This window comes from Cyprinodon variegatus, unplaced genomic scaffold, assembly GCF_000732505.1.
Source record: "Cyprinodon variegatus isolate N-32 unplaced genomic scaffold, C_variegatus-1.0 Scaffold681, whole genome shotgun sequence".
Lineage (NCBI taxonomy): Eukaryota > Metazoa > Chordata > Actinopteri > Cyprinodontiformes > Cyprinodontidae > Cyprinodon > Cyprinodon variegatus.
This window is the reverse complement of record NW_015151134.1, coordinates 444,466-465,967: the sequence shown is the minus strand read 5'-3', so window position 1 is coordinate 465,967 and position 21,502 is coordinate 444,466. Positions and strand designations below refer to the sequence as shown.

Below are 21,502 nucleotides of genomic sequence, written 5' to 3'. Positions count from 1 at the left end.
ATTTTTTAGAGCTGAATTTCTTATAAAAAAAACCCAAAATAATTTTTTGTGTGTGATCTCACCAGGTTCTACAACAAGCTGGCCAGGTTTGGTTCCCAGATTCTGCATTTAAAACGGCTCAGGCAATTTGTGACTTCAATCGTGAACGTCTGCCTCTGATGGTGTTTGCCAATTGGAGGGGCTTCTCTGGAGGAATGAAAGGTGCCTTTCTTTTTTCTTTTAAAGATACAAAGTATGAAGTGGAGGACTATAGTTCAAGATTTCAGCATTTTTCCCTGTGATATATTTAGATTGAACTGTCTTAAGAAGCAACACTGATTACACTACTTACTGATCACAAATTGCAAGACACATTCAATAATGGAGTGATTCTGCAGGTGGGGACCACAGAGAGGTTCTCAGTACCTATGCTTTCTGGCTGATGTTTTGGTCACTATTGAATGTTGAAGGTGTTTTCACAAATGTGGTAACATGAGATGGACTCTACAACCCACACAAGTGGCTCAGGTAATACAGCTCATCCAGGATGGCTCATCAATGCGAGCCATGGAACAAAGATTTGCTGTATCTGTCAGCGTAGCATCCAGAGGTTGGAGTCGCTACCAGGAGACAGGCCGGCACACCAGGAGACATGGAGGAGGCCGTTGGAGGTCAACATTCCAGCAGCAGGACCGCTAACTCTGCCCTCGTGCAAGGAAGAACAGGAGGAGCACTTCCAGTGCCCTGTAAAAGGACATCCTGTAGGCCACAAATGTGCATGTGCCTGCACAAACAGTTAGAAACTGACTCCATGGTGTGAGAACCTGATGTTAACAGTTGGGGGTTGTCCCCAGCCCCACACCTTGCAGGATGCTTGGCATTTGCCAGAGAACACCAGGATTGGCAAATTCACCACTGGCACAATATGCCCCTAGATGAAAGCCGGTTCACACTGATCACATTTGATAGAACTGACAGAGTCTGGAGACGCTATGGAGAGCGGACGTTGCCTGCAACCTCCTTCAGCATGGCCAGTTTAGCATTGGGTCAGTAATTTTGTGGGGTGGCATTTCATTGGAGGGCCACGCAGCCCTCCATGTGCGTGCCAGAGGTAGCATGACTGCCATTGAATACAAAGATGAGATCCTAAGATCCATTGTGAGACCATAAGCTGGTGGGGTTGGCCATGGGTTCCTCCTAATGCAGGACAATGCTAGACCTCAATGTGGCTGGTGTGTTTCAGCAGTTCCTGTAAGGTGAAGATATTGAAGCCATGAACTGGCCCGCCTGTTGCCCAGACCTGAATCTGATCAAGCACATCTAGGACATCATTATTCTATCCATCCACCAATGTTATATTGTACCACAGACAGGAGTTAGTGGAGGCTTTAGTCCAGGTCTGGGAGGAGATCCCTCAGGAGACCATCTGCCACCTCATCTGGAACATTCTCAGGCATTGTAGGGAGGTCATATAGGCACATGGAGGCCACACACAACACTGACTCATTTTGACCTGTTTAAGGGACATAACATCAAATGTGGTTCAGCCTGTAGTGCGTTTTCCTACTTATATTTGTGTGTGACGCAAAATCAAGGCCTCCGTTGGATTTTTGTGATTTTTTTTTTTTGTCAGCCCATTCAAAATTGTACAGAACAGCAATTTCAATTAGAATGTTTTATTCATTCAGATCCAAGATGTGTTATTTTGGTGTATTTACATGTAACCTGTATTAATCAAGGTATATCGAATTGATATTAAAAATCTCTTTTTCAAGAAAGACCTGGCCAAGAACTGCACAGATGATTCCAAACAAAAACTGCAGACTTGAAAACACATTTTAGGTACAATTCTGGCTAAAAAAAAAAGAACAAATAAAATAAATAAATAAAACTAAAGCATTAGATATTACATTAGTCGGATCAGTTGTTTTTCAGTCTTTCTGTGCAGATTATGATTGCCCGTTTACAAACTGGGTTGTCTTTTAGCACATTATGTAACTTCTTTTGCTAATATGCTTTCTGGATGTTACTCAAGTTATATTTTAACTGTTTGGTTATTTTAATCTGAGTAGGATAATAATCTCTGGCTCTAGAAGATGATAAACCCAAAGATAGACATGAGGACTGGGGAACACCCTTGGAATTTCCTCTGTAATAAAACACTGCTGTTTATCAGAGAGACATTGTCTCAACTGTAGACAACTTCTTTTTTTTATTGTACCAGAGGCAAGAGGTCAGCTTTATGAAAGACAAGCCTTTTTAGATTATTTATTATTAGATCACATTATTGGTAAACCTTCGATTTGTTGTCTGCAAGAAACACCAATGTAGCATTTATATTTTCTCAATAAAGGTTACTGTGTCTATAGTCTACATACATGCAGTCCTCATGCTGTAAGAAAAGTGAACCAAAAGTAACTTTGCAAACATTCACAGTTTGGGCTACAAATTTGTGCAGGTGATTTAAAGTTGTTGTTTTTCTTTTTTTTTTGCAGATATGTATGACCAGGTCTTAAAGTTCGGGGCCTACATTGTGGATGCATTGCACAATTTTCGGCAGCCGGTGTTGGTGTACATCCCACCCCATGCTGAATTGAGAGGTGGGTCCTGGGTTGTTATAGATCCCACCATCAACCTGCTGTGTATGGAGCTCTACGCTGACAGAGAGAGCAGGTATAGAAACTCTAAATTGTGATTTCATACAAAGGAACTGCCGTGCATGATTCCAAGAATATTCCACTTTTTTTGGTCATTCTTCTTTGATTAAGAGGAGGCGTGTTGGAAGCAGAGGGCACAGTGGAGATTAAATTCAGGAGGAAGGACCTACTGAAGGCAATGAGAAGACTGGATTCAGTCTATGCCGGTCTAGTTGAGCAACTCGGTAAAGTATTTTTCTGTCTCTAAATACAAAAATGTTTTAATTTTCATATTTTGAAAGTGTTAATGTTCAGATCTTTAAGGTGCAAGACCTTTTTCTTCTTATTCTAGCATCATTGGATTGGTCAGACAAAGAAATCAAGGAGTTGGAGGAGAAGCTCAAAGCAAGAGAAGAATTCCTGTTGCCTATCTACCACCAGGTGGCGGTGCAGTTTGTGGATCTGCATGACACTCCTGGCAGAATGCAGGAGAAAGGGGTCATCACTGTGAGTTGAGGTTTTTTGTAAAAACCATAGAGGTTTAAAAATCTTAAGAGGAGGAAACTTTTTAAAGTTGAAATTTGACACTTTCACAGGATATTTTAGACTGGAAACAGGCGCGAACCTTCTTCTACTGGCGCCTTCGACGGCTCCTGTTGGAACAGGTGGTCAAGTGTGAGATTATGGAGGCCAATAAGGATATGAGCGATGGGCACATGCAGTCCATGCTGCGGAGATGGTTTGTTGAAACGGAGGGAACAGTCAAGGTGTGTGATTTGCTGCTCATAAAGAAAATCACCCAGCAGAAAAAAAAAACACAAACTATGGAGAAAATAAATGTTTTTTCTATGTTATTATATGAAACTGAACTGAACTTATAGCTGTCTACTTTTATAGGCTTATCTTTGGGATAACAACCAAGCAGTGGTGGAGTGGCTTGAGAAGCACTTGTCAATGGAGGACGGCACACACTCAGCCATTCGAGAAAATATTAAGTACTTAAAAAGAGAGAACGCTTTAAAGCACATTCGTAGGTATGTACAAGCCTAAGTTTCATCTATGCAACAGCTTACAGTGCCTTTAAAAAGTATAAAATCTTAGGTTACAACCTATAACGTCAAAGTATTTTATTGTGTTTTTATATAAAAGACTACTGCTTGTGAAGCAGAAAAAAATTAGACAGTTTAATAATAAAAATCAGAAAAGTGAGCCATGTGTAGATATTCAGCTCCCCTCTCTGAGTTATTTGTAGTATAACCTTTACCTTTAATTATGTCTAAATCTTCTAAGAGTTTTTTTTCCCCCCTTTGCCAAATATTTACCTTAGTGGGGGCAGAAAGAGGATGCAATCCTCCGGTGCATTGTGGGTTGCAGAGGCCATGCTGCTTTAGTTTACCATGCTGATTTTAAATGCCTCACTCTGACATGCAAAGAGCTTAACAAAGAACAAAAGACAAAGGTTACGGACTGCACCCAGACAAGCTAGACCCTTTTCCAAAGGTTCTCTATCAACAAAAGGTATTTAGTATATTTTGAATTTTTCCATTGGAGCATAATAACTTCGCTGAGTTACCGTATTATGCTGAGCTGAGATTGTTTTCTATCTCTTCAATGGAAATAGTTTTTTATACTGGTGAAGGATTCAGAAATGCAAAGTTCTTAAGGGGTCATGGACAAAGCAACTCAGATTTTTGTATATTGGTACTTTATGCATGTCTGTTCTCCACAAGTATTCCACCTTTTTATTTGACATTGTTGTTCTTGTGTGCAGCTTGGTGCAGGCCAACCCTGACATAGCCATGGACTGCATCATTCATATGAGCCAGAACATTGCTCCCTCCCAGAGGGCCACATTATCACACTTGCTTGCCACGATGGACACCAGCAGTTCTGACACCAGTTGAGCTCTGGGATTTTATCAGCCATTGAAGAGAACAAATACTCCTTTTTTTTTTAAGTTTATTGTACTGTTGAAATGTGTAAGCACAAAATCACCCAAGTGTTGAAAGGCCCAGGAGCTAAAACTAATAGAATGTAGACAAGAATTTCAGGGCTGGAATACTGATGTTCCTTTTGTACCAAAAAAAAAAGAAAAAAAAGAAAAGCACATTTAAACAGTAATGGAAAATCTGTCCTGTTGAGCTGCCTTTTCATGCTCGTCATAATCCAAAGCTTTGACAGTGTATTGAATGTTTGAATGAAGAAATTAGAAATTTCACCTGTTTAGTCCTGGAAGCCTTCCTCTCTACTCGGCCTAACACTGTAATGCACTCCTCACTTTGCTGTATTAAGTCCATATGTTGTCAATCACTTAATGACTTAAGTTTTGCCTTATTTCATTGTGTGCAGTGTATTGGGGCTTTATGAAATGATATTATTTTTGTTTGCCCCCCAGTTATAATTTCTATTTAAAGTTATAACAGAACTTGTATGTTTGTCTTTTAATATCAGCTGTGAAAAATAAGCTCAGTCCATCCCACACATTGCTCCTGTAAGCAAACCACTTCCTACCCTGGCACATTGACACACCTTTTTTTTATTTCTCTCTTTAGTAAATGTGTTGCTGAATTAAGATGAAAAGACTCAGTGATTACAGAACTGACTCTGATTCTTAATTCCATTTGGACTACTTAACTTTTGTGAACTATGACAAAATAAGACTGATCAAGAGATCCTTGATAAAGCCAAAAAAGAATGCTCTGGCAGATGGATATTATTATTGTAGAAATATTGTCACAATCGTTTGACTGCAGGAGGAAATAGAGTTGTGCAAACTACATTAAATCACGGAATTTTATAGTAGCAACAACATTACCTGGATTAATATAAAGGTTTACAGTGGAAGCTGGTCCTTTTTAGTATCAGAATTGGACTAAAAAACAAACAAAAAAACATAAGTACAAGAATATGAAATGCTGAAGGAGTTAGTATGTGTTTTCATTACTTAGTTTTTTATTATCTGCTCTACATTTTTTCACTAATTTAATGCAAAACTGTGTAAGTCATATATAGATTACTGGTATATGAATTCTGCTGTTGCTATATTACATTCTTTATTACTATAGCACCCAGCTCATAAAAACAAAATTTAGTTTGTAAGGAAATTTTGATGCAAATATTCACTGCAAAAACTAGAAATAAGTACAAATTTCTTAAATTAAGTGCATTTACCTATGATTTGAGTAGGTAAATAAGATGATTTGGCAATTGGAATGAGGTGTATTACTCTTAAAATAAGATTATATGCACTTGAAATAAGACAATAGTTTTTTCTTATTTTGCAAATTGTCTATTCCATTGGAAAATTGTCATACTTATCTTCTCAATTCAAGAAAAAAAAGCCCTTGTTTTAAGAAAAAAATAAAATACTAATTTCAATTTTTGCAGTGTTATATTTCTACACAATTATGTGGAAGACTGATAATTGCAGGGTCATCCAGCAGACAGTCCATTTAACCCTTCATGTTGAGGTTAAGCCTTCAAAGGGCTGGAAAATTAATTGCATTGGCATTATAATTTCAGTTACAAAAACACTATTTTCAAATCGTAGATGCAATCAATTTTAGTCACATTACATTTAACAAGACTAAGACACTTAATTTTTCCCTTGAGCCTTTTAGGTGGTGGTAATACACCTAAAATGGGTATGCTGCCGCACAGAATGCAAAAGTTACAGTTAAGTCCTGTAACAGTGGGCTCATTGACAAGTAAGCTTAAACCCTTGAGTAAAAACATCCTCAGACTTTTGCTTTGTGCAAAGGAAAATTGCAATAAAATTGCTAACGTGATATTGATTGGAAATAATCGCAATTGGATTTTTGGCAAAATTGTTCAGCCCTAAAATGTAATTATTAAAAAAGGTTGGCTATATATAAAGTTGATTGTAAGGTAAATGTATGGAAGAAAATGTAAAATACACCACAAAGAGAGACATGGAGAACATCCGCCCCATTCTTTGATTTGAGCCACTCCTGAATCAGGGACAGTTTATGTCTCACAGAGGAGTCAAATGCACTGAAGGATGTTCCAAAGTCATCTTTCAGTTGAAAGCAAAATTTAGCATTTTGTTTAAAACTAAAGCAGTCTTGAGCAAAGGTGGAGAGGCACCGAATCCAAGTTCCTTAAGGCTCAGTTTGCAGTTTGCTCAGTCAATAATGATTTGGAGACTTATGTCTTCTACTAGTATTGAACCAGGGTGTTTTCTGAAGTCGCAAGTCAGAGCAGCTGTCTGCAAATGTTGAAGAGTTTTATGCTTTTCTCTGCAGACAGGGCTTTGGGAATTGTTGATTTCATTGCCCAACAGGACTGGGCACCTATCCTCACAACCGATTATACCAACACCTGCTTAAATGACATATCACTGTGCAACTGGCCTGTCCTAAGCTCCACTGAGAACCAGTAGATTTTAATGGCATAATGTTCATCTCTCATATTTTAAGAAGGCTAAAACTCAATGTTGCTTTATATATCAGTGATTATGGGTCTTGAAATGGCTAAACAAACCATCCCGGGCCTGAAAGGCTTCCCCACATATAGGAGATCTGTTGAACAGCTAATGTTGATATCCAGGTCTAGGAAGAATACTTTATGGCAGTCCTTAAAGGGCATTTTTGCCCTAAAACTGTCTCCATGCCTTGGAACAGTTGTCGAAACAGTAGCTTGTTTGGCAGTTTAATAGCAGATAGATGGAACCAGAGCTATGAATGCTGATAAGCTAAATGATTCCATTAAAGCAATCTGGGCTTCATCATCACCTCAGCATATTTATAGGACGACTGCCTCCATGCTACGCTGTATGCAGTAATTGATGCAAAACGAGCCCGAACCAAAGATTGAATCCAGTTCATGGACAAGCTTTTAATATGCAGATATTTCTGATTTCAAGAAAAATTTTTATTGACCTATTGATATTGTAATTATCTAAGAAACAGAATTATAATTTAAAAAATCTGTATGCCACAATCAAATTTGAGAAATAAATGCTTGAAATATACCACTATTTGTAAGAAACACCAACATATTAGTTAGTAGTTTGGCTGGTTTAATGGAATTACTGAAATAACAACCTTATATTAGACTTTACTGAGATGCACTTAAAAGTGTAAAAGGCTTGTTATTGTGAAACTGTATGGGATGCTCCTAATAATTTATTTTATTTTCAGCATCTTTACAATGAAGTTCCTGAAAATCCAGTTTTTTTTTATGTTTATCAAGGCAAATAGCAAATCAAACATCTTCATTTCAGAAATGTAAATCATAAGGTGGAGGAGCACCAAGTACAAGCTGACTTACTGGGTGTGTTTTGGAAAGATGTGGGTTACACCAAATTCAAACAATTAAATATATACAGCAAAAGATTGATAGAGTTATCATCGTCCCCAGCTGTCTTTTATAAATATAAATAAAACATCACAGCAATAAAGTCTAGCACAATACAACAGACAAGAGTTTTTGAGCTACATCACAGAACGGAGAACAATAGAGGAACAGGTAAGAACTAACTTCCATGCAGTTCTCCACACACTGTACTTATAGAAGTTTCCAGTCTTTGCTTGGCAAAACTAAAGATTTCAGGTCTGACTTTTTTTTTCAAGTCATATGTGGTTTTAGTTCCTAGAAATCAGTTTAATTGTTAAAAAAAAAAAGTTTCCGTCAAGGTTCTCCAAGTTCCTAGAACTTTCACTTCTTCGTAAATAATCCCACTTTGTTAGCTGCCATCCAAAAATTGGGAAGAACGAAAAAAGTTGATTATTAGGAAACAGTTTGGCCTTTTTAAAGCAGGGCAATGGGTTTGCTGTTGGGTTGGCTGCCCATGTACTGGGAGGACAGGGGATCCTGTGAGGTGTATGAGGTGTACAGCCCCGTCACTTGCACATCTGACAGCGACCCGCTCACTCCATTGGAGGCTGGAGGGATCGCTGATCCCAAGTCACAGTCTGAAAGTCGCAGAGGGGAGTTACTGAAGGTGCCCAAAGCATCCAGGTTAAAGCTGTCATCTTTCATTTCTTCCCACAAGTTCCCTGAAAAGCATTAGTTAGGGTGTTATTGCCATGAATAATCAACAGTTTGGTTATTATAAATTAATTTATGAGTAAATGGAACAAAATAATATTATGGTGATTTGTAACATTTAAATCAAAAATATAAAGATTGGAACAGAAAAGTAATAAATTGAGAAACTAGATTTAATAAACGTTTAAACCATATACTATTAGTTGAAAAAAACTGTTTAAACTTAATATGAATATAGTGATATTACTGGTATATTTTTGAAAAAGTTTATAAAATTACTGTAATTCTGAAATTATAATTAATTCTCTACTCATTTGAAATGGCTGTAAGACTAAAAGTTAGGTGGTCTGAAACTGTCATGCTGTTGATAAAGGAGGGAATTCATGCTTCTCTGCTCATTAGTTGTAGGACCAGTTTTTAGGAAAACTATAAAATATTCAATGCTGTGCAACTTTGGATTTTCTTATATGTTTTTCCCACCTCAGCCTATCTAATAGCAATAGATACATGGGATAAATAAAGCTCTGTTCATAATTACTTTAACATTTGTATTAAATCTTTCAACCTATGTTTCATTTAGTATATATTTAATTCATTATGTTTTAAAGCCTTACCACAAATGATTACAAAATATCTAACAGGCATATTATTGTTTTAACATACAACAAATTCATGTATGAATTAATTGTTTTAAAAATTAATCTTTAAATCATGTTTTTGATTTGACTTTTTAAGTTAATTAAACTATTAATTTTCTTTTTTTTTTTTTTGAATTTAGGTAATATATTCAACCCCGCCTCTCACCCACAGACTCCGGAATATAAGGACCAACCTCAATGCGACCCTGACAAGGACTAAGCAGGAATGGACGTATAAACCAACATTTGTTTTTTTTGGAAAAGGTTTAATATTTTTTTTACCTTGAAAGGCGAAGTCCATGATGCTGGGGTCCAGTGCATCCACCTCTGTGTTTGTATCACTCTGCACACTGTAAAAATCATCAGGAGGCTTACTGGGCTGCTGGGTGAGTGGACTGTGGGAAAGGTCAGGGACCGTGTGGAGGGGGGGCGTCTGGGCCGGAGCAGGGGACATGGGGCCCAGTCGGGCCTGAGCCTGGAGTTGAGCTTGAAGCTGGTGGTGTTGGTGCATGGGCAAACATGGCAGAGACAGTGTGACGATGGGTGGAGGTTGCATCTGTGCAGGCACAGACAGAGGGAGACCAGTTGTGCAGCCAGCCAGCCGGGTCATGCCGGGCTCCAGAGGCTTCCGTCTGCAGTTTTCTGGGCGGTCTGTGATCAGTTTGTCCAGCTCGTCTGGAGGAAAGCAGAACAGACTGTCAGACTAAGTTGAAAACATGTTTTAAAGTTAAAGTTTCTGAATAGATTTTTCTGACCTGGATTTGCCATGCTGCGGCGAATAGCTGGGAGATCTTTGCGTTTCCACTTCTGCATCTCTTCCTCCATCTTGTCAATTTTGGCAGGGTTCAGCGCCCACAGGCAGCCCTTACGGGAAGAGCTGCTCGTCTTGTTTTCCACCTTCTCAAAGCATTTATTTAAGGAAAGGTTGTGTCTGACTGAATTCTTCCAACCATCAGGTGCAGTCTGTTAAAAATCAACGTATTACACAATTAATTGAATTTTTATTGCTAACATGACAGTACCTTATTTTCACTCAGTGTCTATTACGGTAATAATATAAAGAAAAATCAGACCTTGAAATATGGAAAGTGTTCCTTCATAAAGCTATAGATCTCACTGACAGGGAGGCTTCCAGTTTTGCTGTTCTTTAAAGCCATGGCAATCAAACAACTGGAAGAAACGATACGAGTGGAAGTTTGTTTAAAATAGATCAGATTAATGAAGAGATCTATGAGGCTATTTTGTGTATTTGCTCACCTGTAGGAGTAAATTGGTTTGGGGAAAGATTTGGGCTGCAGGTCCTGTTCTTGTGGGGCCAGACGAGGTTGTGCAAAAAGACTTTGGTTGTTGAAAGACACATTGCTATAAAGTCCACCTGCTGAGCACTAAACCAGAGAAGAGAATGGAGAAGCTTTCAGTCTTTCATACAGTCGAGGATTTAAAACAGCAACATCTTTCTTTGTAAATATGTTTATAATTTGGCTGTTGACATAAAGTTAAAATCAGATTTTGGCACAAAGTCAATTAACCCACTCAAAAAATAAAATAAAACAATTTAGTCTATAAATTAAGTTGCCTAATTCTGTTAGGTGATAAAAAGGATATAGAAAAATAAGAAAAAAGGGGACAAAAAGCAAAGAACAGCCTAAAATCAGTTGATGTTTAGAAGCCAGTCTTTACTCTTATGAATGCCCATTTGTTTCAGCTTGTTTCATCTTAATGGACAGTTAAAAGTATCTTTTTTGGAAAACATAATGATGGCATTATCTACGGACTTTTTTAAATGCTTCAGTGAGGAATAGTTGAGCCATAATCCTGTCTTTAAAGAAAATCTATTCACTATAAACCAGATGCTCCTGGTGAAGTTTAAAAAAAAAAGGAGTCAAAAGAAAAAAATAGCCAAAAAAAGTTTTTTGTTGTTTTTTTTTTAACTTATCACTTTTCTAATAAAACAATAAGTAATGCTCTGTATGCTTATTTGCTGCACAAGACTCCTCTGCTGAGGAAACAGCTCATTTAAGCATGTTGAAAGGTTCAGGCTGAATGTTTTAACTCATAACATTTTAGAATATAGTCAGAATGCTTTTATTCATTTGACAATCTATTAAAATAATGCATAGATCATAGTAGAGAACCCAAAAAATGTTAGCATTTAAAGAAAGTTTGAGTGACTGGATGTCGAAATCAGAACAAAGACCTGTGTGTGGTTAGTTTTAGCAAACAGATGTGTTTATGTTGTCATTAACAAGAAAAACTTGTAAACAGGTATTGTTTACATTTCCTGAAGTGTGTTGATAGCTCTTTTCCCCGCTGACATTTCATTTATTACATATAATTTCATGTAAAGAATTCTTTTAAGTATTGCTATGTGATGAGTTTTTTTTTTTTTTGAAAAACAAGAAGAAGTTTTAGGTGTACTGAGAAAAATACTGAAATTTCAAAGTTTATTATGAAAATGGTATTTAACATATTAATAAGTCCTTGCATAGAGTCTCACCTGTTGTCCATTTTGGGTGAGAGAGTACACCTGCTGAGATGCAGGCTGGTATACTGAGGTAGGACATTGATATCCAGGGGAAGGCAGCCCATTCATGGAGAAAGGAGACATCTGGGAAACCAACACAAGCTCATTTTTAACAAAGCTATGCACCATAAATATGACCTTTTATTCATGTTGTGCTGTGATTACTCACACTTCCACTGTGGGTGTTTATTATGCTGATACCCAGGGGGCTGTGCTGCATGTTGCTCTGAAGGTGCAGCACGGAGTTCTGGCTGACTGGTATCGTCATGTTATTTAGTTGAGCTACACAGAAAAGGTTCAAATAACAGTCCCATTAAAAAGTGCCTATTCATCCAGGTGCTAGTGCTCTTTCCAGTTTCCAAGAACCAACACACAGACAAATAGAAAAGTAATAAAATAGAAAATCAGCTTTGACTATTTTGAGTATTCTGCTACGGTGAATTAAGTAGGGAAATGAAATGTAGCTCCACAAATCTGTCTTTAAAATCAAATATAGTTGGTTCACTGGAAATAATCGAAAGCTACATAAGTAGTTTTTTCTTAAAATAATGGTATTTTTTTCTTGGATTGAGGAGATAAAAGATACATTTTGCCAATGGGACAAGACAATTTACACTTAAGAAAAGAAAACACATTGCATTGTCGTATTTCAAGTGCATATTATCTAATTATCTTATTTTAAGAGTAAAAATACTCATTCCATTGGCAAACTATCTCATTTACCTACTCAAATTAAGGATAAATACACTAAATTTAAGAAATTTGTACTTATTTCTAGATCGTTTTTCCAGTGTTGGATGTTGAGCAAGTGTATCTTATCAAAACTATGCATAAACTGTTCAGCCTTCATATTGGTTAAAATAATATAATGCAGGAAAAACCCACACTGTTATTCGATTTGATCATTCATGGAATCTTATACCTATTGCACCAATAAAATTGAGGTAGAACTGATATACAGTTTTCGTTTAAAATGATTAATATCTACAAAATCCTGCAACAGTTTTGTCTCCCTCGTTACTTCACTGTAACCTTTTCAGACCTACTATTTTCAGATGAATGTTTTATAGTTCCGTATAAATGCATTCTGTACTTAGGATTAGTTCTTACTATTGCTCCATCTGATTCACACTTTTGTAAACATTTGTTTTGGTATTATGTGGTTTATTCCATGGCAAAAAAACAAATATAGTGCAGTTTAAAGATTAAACTAGTTTATAGTACCAAAAAAGTGCTTCCCAAAGAAAATTTACAGCTCACACAATAGATCAGCAGATATATGTTTTGAGATGTTTGATGGATTTTTATCCCTTTTTGGAATCATGATTTTGGCAGTGATGACTGGCTTAATTACTCATTTCCTTCACCTGTCCAATTCTGCCCGGTTGCTCATTACTGCTCCTCTGATTCACCTGCTCCTGCCTCTATTTAAGGCGCTTGCTCCAGTTAGCCATTGCTGAGAGCGTTTTTAGTGTACCTGAGTGTTTCTGATTACCTGATCTTGACCTGTTCTGCCTCTCAACCTCTGAGCCTGCCCGTTCCCATCTGAATGGTTTGCCTAAACTGTCTTTGGACTCCTGGCTCTCTGAGCCTCCCTGTTCCTGTTCTGATCTGTTTGCCTGACCAGGCTTCAGACTGCTGCATGTTCTCTGGGACTGCAGCATCTGGGACACCCTGGGTGTTGCCCACTGCATCTTGTTGGCAGCCCACTGGTTGGATCCTAACTCGTTCTCTGGCTATGGACTGAACCTTTAAACCTTTAAACCAGGTTAGTGACAGGTTAGTGATTCATAATCTTCTTCCTTTAGATTTACTTGGTCACTAACCTGTGTTTTCCTCTCTCCAGAGTTTCCTCCTTCAGACACCCTAGCCGCTGCTACTGAAGATCTGCAGCCCCTCATTTTAATAAACTCTTTTTGAATATCCCACTGTCTGTCTTACCTGAATACTGGGTCCTCTGTTCTGAGTCGTAACATTTGCTCATAATAATCATTATTATTATTTGTTGTTGCAATTTTTTACTTTACAATAAAATCAGTCCTCTGCACTTAATCCCCCCAAAGGAGAACAGTGGGCAGCCATTGTGCAACATCTGGGGTGTATTTTTAGGCTTGTTTTGACCTCAGGTTTAGGTTTCCCACTCACTGTAAGGTTTAAAGTTAGCCCTTAGGGAAGGTGATTAAATTAAAATATCGATAAAGAGGGCATTAAATTAGGTTTATGTCTAATGTCCACAGACTTTAGGTTTCCTCCAAAGCTTCTAGTCTAAAAATTTCTGTGTTTGAGAACTTTATTGGCAAACATGAAAATTATCAATTAATCAAAGAGCAATGTTCAAACATCTCCACCAACAGCAGTCAGAAGTCATTTATGCAAAACGGCTAGAAATAAAACTATATTCAGGATTGACTATTTAGTCAAAGAGAATCTGGTTAAATTATCTGACTTCTGATGTGCACTTCTGGATTGTAAAAATGGCAGTGTGCCTCAGAAAATGACAAAGGTAGCCAAAGTCCTACCAAAGACAAATGGTTTTAAAAAGGCATTTTAAAAATTTTTGGTTGGATTAAAAACTTTTTAAAAACAATTTTCAAAGTTAAGTTCTTGGAAAGATGCTATTAAGGAAACCTGAGTTGTTTCATATTTTTGCTCTGCTCTTCTGTAATACATGGCCAGTAGAAGCCTAAAATAATTTGAGGCTGGAGCTCTCAAATTAAATTTCTTTTCACACCCTCCTGGATAAAGGGGAATATCAACAGGTGCATTGATAAGGCAAACATTGGTAATTTTAGCTCACCAAACCTAAAACATTATGATTTTGTCGTTAAAACAACAAACTTTAATGCATTTCTTATGAGATACTTTGCACTACAAATATTTAAAACAGTAAGAGTTGTGATTTTTGTTTTTCTCCTGCTCACCTCTCCTTCTCATCTGCTTACATATAGAAACATGAACAGTGTCCAGGGATCTGTTATTTTTGTTAGCCATGTGTTGCTGCATACTAGATGGTCTGTCAGGGTATTTAGCTAAGCTGTGTATCTCTGCAGCTCCTCCAGAGTTACCATTAGCTTCTGTCTGTAATTCATGCTCTCCTCTAGCTGTGGATTTAGATGAATTCCCATTCCATGGTGGGGTCATAGTTTTGGCATATTCTTTCTCATATTGTTATACTCTTATTGTATGTTGCTTTAAACTCGTCCACATCCTTATTCCGCCTGTCACACCCCTATGAGACCTTCACTGAACAGCTGGTTTTATACTGAGATGAAATAACACAAATATGGACTTTATTTAATTTGCACAGTGGCTTCTTCTGTTAGCACTGGATCCTGTTAAATTAAAGATGGCTAAATTCAAAAGCCTATCCAAGGATATGTTTATGTGTAACAGTTTTGATTAACCTTTTTGATTTTGTATTTTGTAGATCTGTGAAATACTTCGAATTTTGAGGCTGTAATGTGAGAATAAAAAAAGAAAGATAATCTTTTTATCTTGATTTCCCCCCTACAATAGAATAGATTACATCTGTCCTGATTTATCCAACCAGAGAGCTGTTGCAGTTTTCAAATATTGCCCCCCTCACCTGTCTGTTGCTCCAGCAGGCTGCCCTGGGAGGGCCCATTGCTGTGTCCTCTGCTATCAACCATCTGCTGTAGCCTGGGCACATCCACTGAGGTGAGCCATGACAGGGACTGCAGGTCCCCAGGGAGGTCCTCCACTCTCAGCTGGGAGGGGTCTGTGGTCAGAAGCCTTCAAGAATGGAGGGAGGGGGGATGGAAATGAGGTTTGCGAGGTTAACTCAACTGTCAGCTTAGACACACATAGATCAGAAGAGGGATTTTAAATCAAAACACTTGAATAGAGTTCCTTTTTATCTCAAAAAGACAAAAGCATCTGATAGGTTATAATGGGGGGAGACAGAGATGAAAGCCGCTGGGTAAGGCCCTGTTTTAGCAATTCAGGATTAAGCATAAGAAGATTAAACACAAGTGTTGTACAGAAGTGACAGTTTTAATCAGCAGTAAGGTAGTTAAATAAACTCTGTTTAAATTATAAAATACTGTGACTTTATTAACTACGTGGACTTTTTTTGTCTATTTGTCTCGGACCTTAGATTCATTACATTTTAATTTGTTTTTCACTCTTAGTATTTTCAAAGAATGATTTACATTTCTTGCATAAAATGTAAACGTAGTGGATTATTGTTTAGTTTGACCGCTCAGCCTACAGTATTTCTTTTAAATAGAAAAGCTTGAAGAAAACTAATGAAAGGTGAGGAATCCTCTTGAATCCTCTTCAGCCTTCTCAGGAAACACACCAAGTTCTGCAGTTCCAGTCTCTATGACAACATATACAATTCAGTTATTCACTGGGTCTGTGGACAGTGGAGAGGTACACCCCCCTCTTCATCTAGACACACAGCGTAACTTCTGATAAAAAAAAAAAAAAATTGGTCCCATGTCAGGTGACTACGTTCGCGCCTCACCCATTGGCTGAATCATAAGTAAACAACACATGAGATCGTTTGAAACATGGTACGGCGGCACATGTTGCCTGAAACAGTTGGCCCCATCTATTGAAAAATGATCACCTATTGTGTCCCAAACGACAAATCTGCCCAGTGGCACGTGTCTCTATTGTCTTCCCAGGAGCCTTCCTTAATTGTCTCTGTCATTTCTTTTCTTTATGCGGCCCCTTGCATTAATCTGCTGGAATGACAGCCCTCACATAGAGGGACAAATAGGATACCATCTGCTTCCCTGTCCCTTTCCAGCCTCTATCCGCACAGGACCCCCATTCCCCAACCCCCCACCATCACCCTGCACTAACGGAGAACTTGGGGAGATGGTTAGGGGGGGAGGGGGGCCATGCTAGGTGAATGTAGTTTGAGGTCAGGGTTGCTATGTGTTGACTGTCTGCTTTGACACCATTGCTGGCTGAAATCACATGCAGACATTTAAGGCACCACTTCACAGGATCACTTTTTGTGCCCCTTACATCTCATTCTCCTTACCCTTTTTTCTCACAGGTATGAATTTTCATTTAATTCTAACAAAGTACATAGCAGTTATATGGAATCCCAGCCATAATTTCAAATATACATGTACCTTTTCCAACGTTTGCATACAAAATCATTATTTATTATTATAGCTGAATATGTATTAGTTGAAACTATTCAACAGTTGACAAATTGGGGACGTTCTCACACCCCTTCTGTCCCCAGTAGAGCATGGAAATTGCTCACTGATGCAAAACATTTAGCTGGTGTTTCCATGTCCCATCCTAACCTTACCCTAGAGTTCAACAACTCTAAATATTGTCCCTCCGCCTTTCCTTTAACAGCACCCCCCACCCCTGCTCCTAATTGGGTGCCACTTGTGCACACTGGTGACCCAGAGCACCCCATCTCCCCCTGTGCTGGGCAGCCCAGAGGCTCAGGCTCTCCGTGCGCCGACAGCAGGAGTGTAAACAGAGCTGATGGTTTCTGACAGATCTATTCAGAGTGAAAATCATTTATTCTTTGGGCTTTTTTTTCTGCCTTTGCTTCTTTTCATGGGACCCTAACAAACATAAAAAGAGCTGTCCATCTAATACCAGTATAGACAATGTAAATAGCAAAAATCTACCGCAAGACCTCAAAGAATTTGATTCATACATTTCTTTTCATCTTGATATATTTTTTATATCAAGCTATATATCATATAATAATACCTGTAGTCCTGTGGAGATGGATGATGCCCAGCATTGTCAATTATTCCTGACATCCTGGAAGTTATTCCACCTTCTATCATCTCCTGGGGTATGTTGCAGCTTTTCCTGTGGTACATGTCAGATGTATGATTAAACTGGTCTTTTAACTGCAAAATAACAACCTAAGCAGAACTAGTCATATCACAATATGCAGCTCTAATATACGTATACTGCAAAAACGACAACAAAAAAAATGTAGTATTTCAAGTTACATAAAATACAAAGGTAACATAAAATAGAAAAAAATACAAGTAGATCAGGAAAAAATGAAATAAATAAAAAGGTGTTTTAAAACTTCATTTTTTTAAAATAAGGTATGACAAAACATTTCTATCTTCTATCTTAAGGCTGTTTTGTAATTCCACCTTAATGTCTTACACACAATACAGAGAATATATATTATTTCATTACTGCCAACCTTTCTATGAAGCAAAATTAATTATGTTTTTCATTACTCATTTAAAAGGATAAAAAAAAACAAATTTACATCCAAAAATCACTTGTTTCCTAAAATATAGAAGCATCAGTTGGAATAAACCTACCTGTTTTGGTTTATATGGGAGATTGTGGGAGCTGGTCCTGAGCCCTTGTACTGTAATCCTCTGTGCTGGACCCGATTCCTTCAAAAACCGTTTTTAAATTTCCCTCTCTGGAGCTGTCCAGCAGTCTGACATGCGCAGTAGAGACCCGAGCAGGGCGCACTTGCTGCCAGTAGCAGGAGGATCCCGGAGAATATGACAGCTGTTACTGCGTAGTTTTTTGGACTTCACCTGCAAGCTCAGAAAATCGGGATGATGGCTGTTCCTCCTATAGGCACCTGGTGTATTCCTTACTGTTCACCTGCAGCATACTGTACAAATCACACGTTTTTTTTTTGCATTAAGATTCAGACTTTCATAATCCAGAAAAGCCAAGTCCTCTCAGGGTAAATGCTTAAACTGGAAATTTATTGCATGTCATAGCTTCCCAGTTCTTTACATTACCCGTGCGCTATGGCGCACAGGTGCGTTTCAGTGAGAAAAAATATCCTCTACTGTTCCTCTCAATCCAGCTGAGTATATTTATGCAAACCAGGTCGTAAGATAAAGTGCATTTAGTTTATTTCAAACTTGCTATCCAGAAAATCAAAGAAATATCCCCCAGTGAAAGAAAATGTAAAATAAAAAAGGCCTGCTGATAAAGTATCCGTGGTGCGCGTCCACATGGTTCTTCCCTGCAGTTACTTCGCTGGGCTCTGAAATGCTGTGAGTCTTAACTTGTCTGTGTGTGTGAACTTTTTTTTCTCCCTTTTGAGGAAGTGCTTGTAGGTTATTTGCTTCCCGCCTCAGATGCCGCGTCCTGCTCCTCTCAGCAGTGGGAAAAAGGAGCCCAGGAGGCGCGTAAAGGGAGGGCAGGGGGTAGGCTGGGCTCCTGCTGCAGCAACATAGCGTAATTTCTTTTTTTTTTTAAATATCAATGTCTTTTTTTGGGGGGATTTGTCTTGGATTAGTTTAGAATAAGCAGTCGAGAAATATGCAATAACCACAAAAAAGAGGAAAGATAATAAAAAAATAAACAAATAAGGCCTATAAGTAAGAACTATTGAACTGATTAAAGTAAAGTTGGAAGTGATTTCTTGGTTATTATTTCAGTCAACATGTTAATATCAATAATGTTGGGGGAAAACATCTACTTTAAACTTTATAAGTCATGGAATAAATCTAAAATCTATTAACCATAAAATAAATAAATGCACCAAACCAATAAAATCCCTGTTCAGCACTCAGATGGTGCAACTTGTTTTGCCTTTTAATGCCAGCTCAAATCATGAAACCAGTTTGTGGTTAAACTGCGAGTGGAAATTAGGGATAGACTGCACTATCAGCACTATCAGTCCCATGGGACCCTACAGATGGCCTGTGACAATAGGCACAATCAATGATTACATGCATGAAGGTAACGGACAAAAACAAGACCATCCTCAGAGGGGGGATCCTGTAGGTCCTAAAGCCCGTGGAGTTGTGATGTGCTCTTTAACTTTGTGGAGAAAAATAAAAATAAATGATGATGATGACGATGATGATGATGGTAGTGTAATTTAGTTGACAGTGTGACCCCGAGTGAGGAGCAGGACAATGACACAATGGTAAAAAACAAGCAGCTGGTGGTGGCCACTATAACAGAAGCCCTCAACACATCCACAGTGATTCGTTGATTGATGATGACGGCCATATCAGTACACAGCCCTAACCCTAACAGCAATAATTGTACAAATTTGTTTTAAATTGCTATATTTATTTAAAGACCAAAATGTACCTATTTGGTAATCTGTGGATGTTCTAACATCGCCTTTTAAATTCAGGGTATTCAGACAGGATGTTAGGGGAAGTTTTTTTTGTAAACTATAAATCTAATTGAAAAGGACAGCACTGCTTAATTGTTGAACCTTAATTTAGGTCGGAATCTAAGCAATTAATTTTATTTAATTTAACTAATTGCAGAAACGAAATATTCCTACTGAAAATCTAAGACTTTTGACTGTTTCAGCACAAGTTGTGTTTAATGTGTGGAAATACTTTATGCACATGTTTAAAATGTTCTTGTTTGTATGTTTTGAAGGCTCCTTTAAAGACGCTCATTCTTATTTATTTTTCTATGACTCTTTTCCAGCCTCTGTCTGTGCATTGCGAGTATATTTTTAAGGATGTTTCAGAATTTTTTTTTTTTATTGTGATATAAAATTAATTAAGACTTGGTTCTTGTATCATGTTTTACAGACATTTTCTGTATTTGTTTTAGATGACTTAATGGGATTTTATGTTTTATAAACATAATGCCAAAAATTTACGTGGTCTTTAGACTTTCTTCATATATTAGTATGATATGAAGAAGCTTTGTATACAGCCCCAACAAGTCAGAGCTTTATTGAACCACTTTTCTCTGCAAAAACAGTAACACTTCTACGCTTTTTATAGGAATTTAAAGATCAACTTCAGTGAAAGGGGACAAAACTTAAAACTGGTATTACACAGCCCAAACACTTAAAAAAAATATACACATGGACCAAATTGCTTAATAAAAGACCAACTCACAATGGCATAAATAACTTAAATCTGACAAAAGTAATAATAATAAAAGTCTATTTAAATTAACAAAAGAAAGTCAGACATTGCTTTTCAGTCATGCTTCAATTGAATGATTATGAAAAATAAACCAATAAAACATGACTGGACAAAACTGATGGCCCCTTAAACTCAATATTTAGTTGCACAACCTTTTGAGGCAATAATGGCAGTCAAATGATTCCTGTAACTGTCAATAAAAACTTCTGTTCCTCTCAGTAGGTATTTTTATCACTCCTCATGAGTGGATAAAAAGATGCTCAGTAGGATTTAGGTCAGGGTTCATAGAAGGCCTCTTCAGAATAGTCCAATGTTTTCCTCTTAGTCATTCATGGGTATTTTTAGCTTTGTGTTTTCGGTCATTATCCTGTTGCAGACCCATGACCTGTGACTGAGACTAAGCTTTCTGTCACTGGGCACATTTATCACTAGAATCCCTAGACAGTTTTTTTTTTTTTTTGGATCCTGCAGAGATGCAAGAGATCCTGAGCTTGATGAATCAAAGCAGGCCCAGGCCATAACAGAGCCTCCTCTTTGTTTCACAGTAGGGACAGTGTTCTTTCCTTGATATGCTTCATTTTTCCTTTTGTGAACATGGAGCTAATGTACTGTACATTGGTGCATTAGCTGTTAATAGGTCATTCTCATAGAAGCTCTGTGGCTAGTTTGGCAAATTCCAATCTAGATTTTTATTGATATGTTTTTAACAATGGTGTCCTCCTTGGCTCAAACAATGACAGATGGTGCTATTGGACACTGATGTTCATTGAGGTTGAAGTTCACCTTTAATCTCATTAGAAGTATGTCTGTGTTCACAGAAACATCAAGGTCCTTGGGGATGTTCTTCTATCCATAACC

The 21,502-nt window shown here is 37.7% G+C and overlaps 2 protein-coding genes across 2 annotated transcripts; one reads left to right on the top strand and one right to left on the bottom strand.

The window, feature by feature from the left end:
* Positions 1-65: 65 nt before the first annotated feature.
* acacb (acetyl-CoA carboxylase beta) lies at positions 66-5,722 on the top strand (the record flags this gene model as incomplete). The annotated part of the gene is made up of 7 exons (XM_015394333.1): positions 66-201; positions 2,475-2,652; positions 2,748-2,860; positions 2,968-3,122; positions 3,212-3,382; positions 3,513-3,649; positions 4,387-5,722. Coding segments are annotated over 7 exons (1,023 nt in total), but the record flags the coding sequence as incomplete, so codon positions are not given.
* A 356-nt stretch (positions 5,723-6,078) lies between these two features.
* On the bottom strand, positions 6,079-18,125 carry foxn4 (forkhead box N4). Its single transcript, XM_015394321.1, has 10 exons — positions 18,086-18,125; positions 17,505-17,609; positions 15,376-15,542; positions 11,959-12,071; positions 11,763-11,873; positions 10,523-10,650; positions 10,339-10,435; positions 10,021-10,228; positions 9,548-9,940; positions 6,079-8,635 (listed from the first exon to the last, which is right to left on the bottom strand). Exons 2-10 carry the CDS (start codon positions 17,582-17,584, stop codon positions 8,388-8,390), a joined length of 1,545 nt encoding a protein of 514 aa, XP_015249807.1. The 5' UTR covers positions 17,585-17,609; positions 18,086-18,125; the 3' UTR covers positions 6,079-8,387.
* Positions 18,126-21,502: the final 3,377 nt, after the last annotated feature.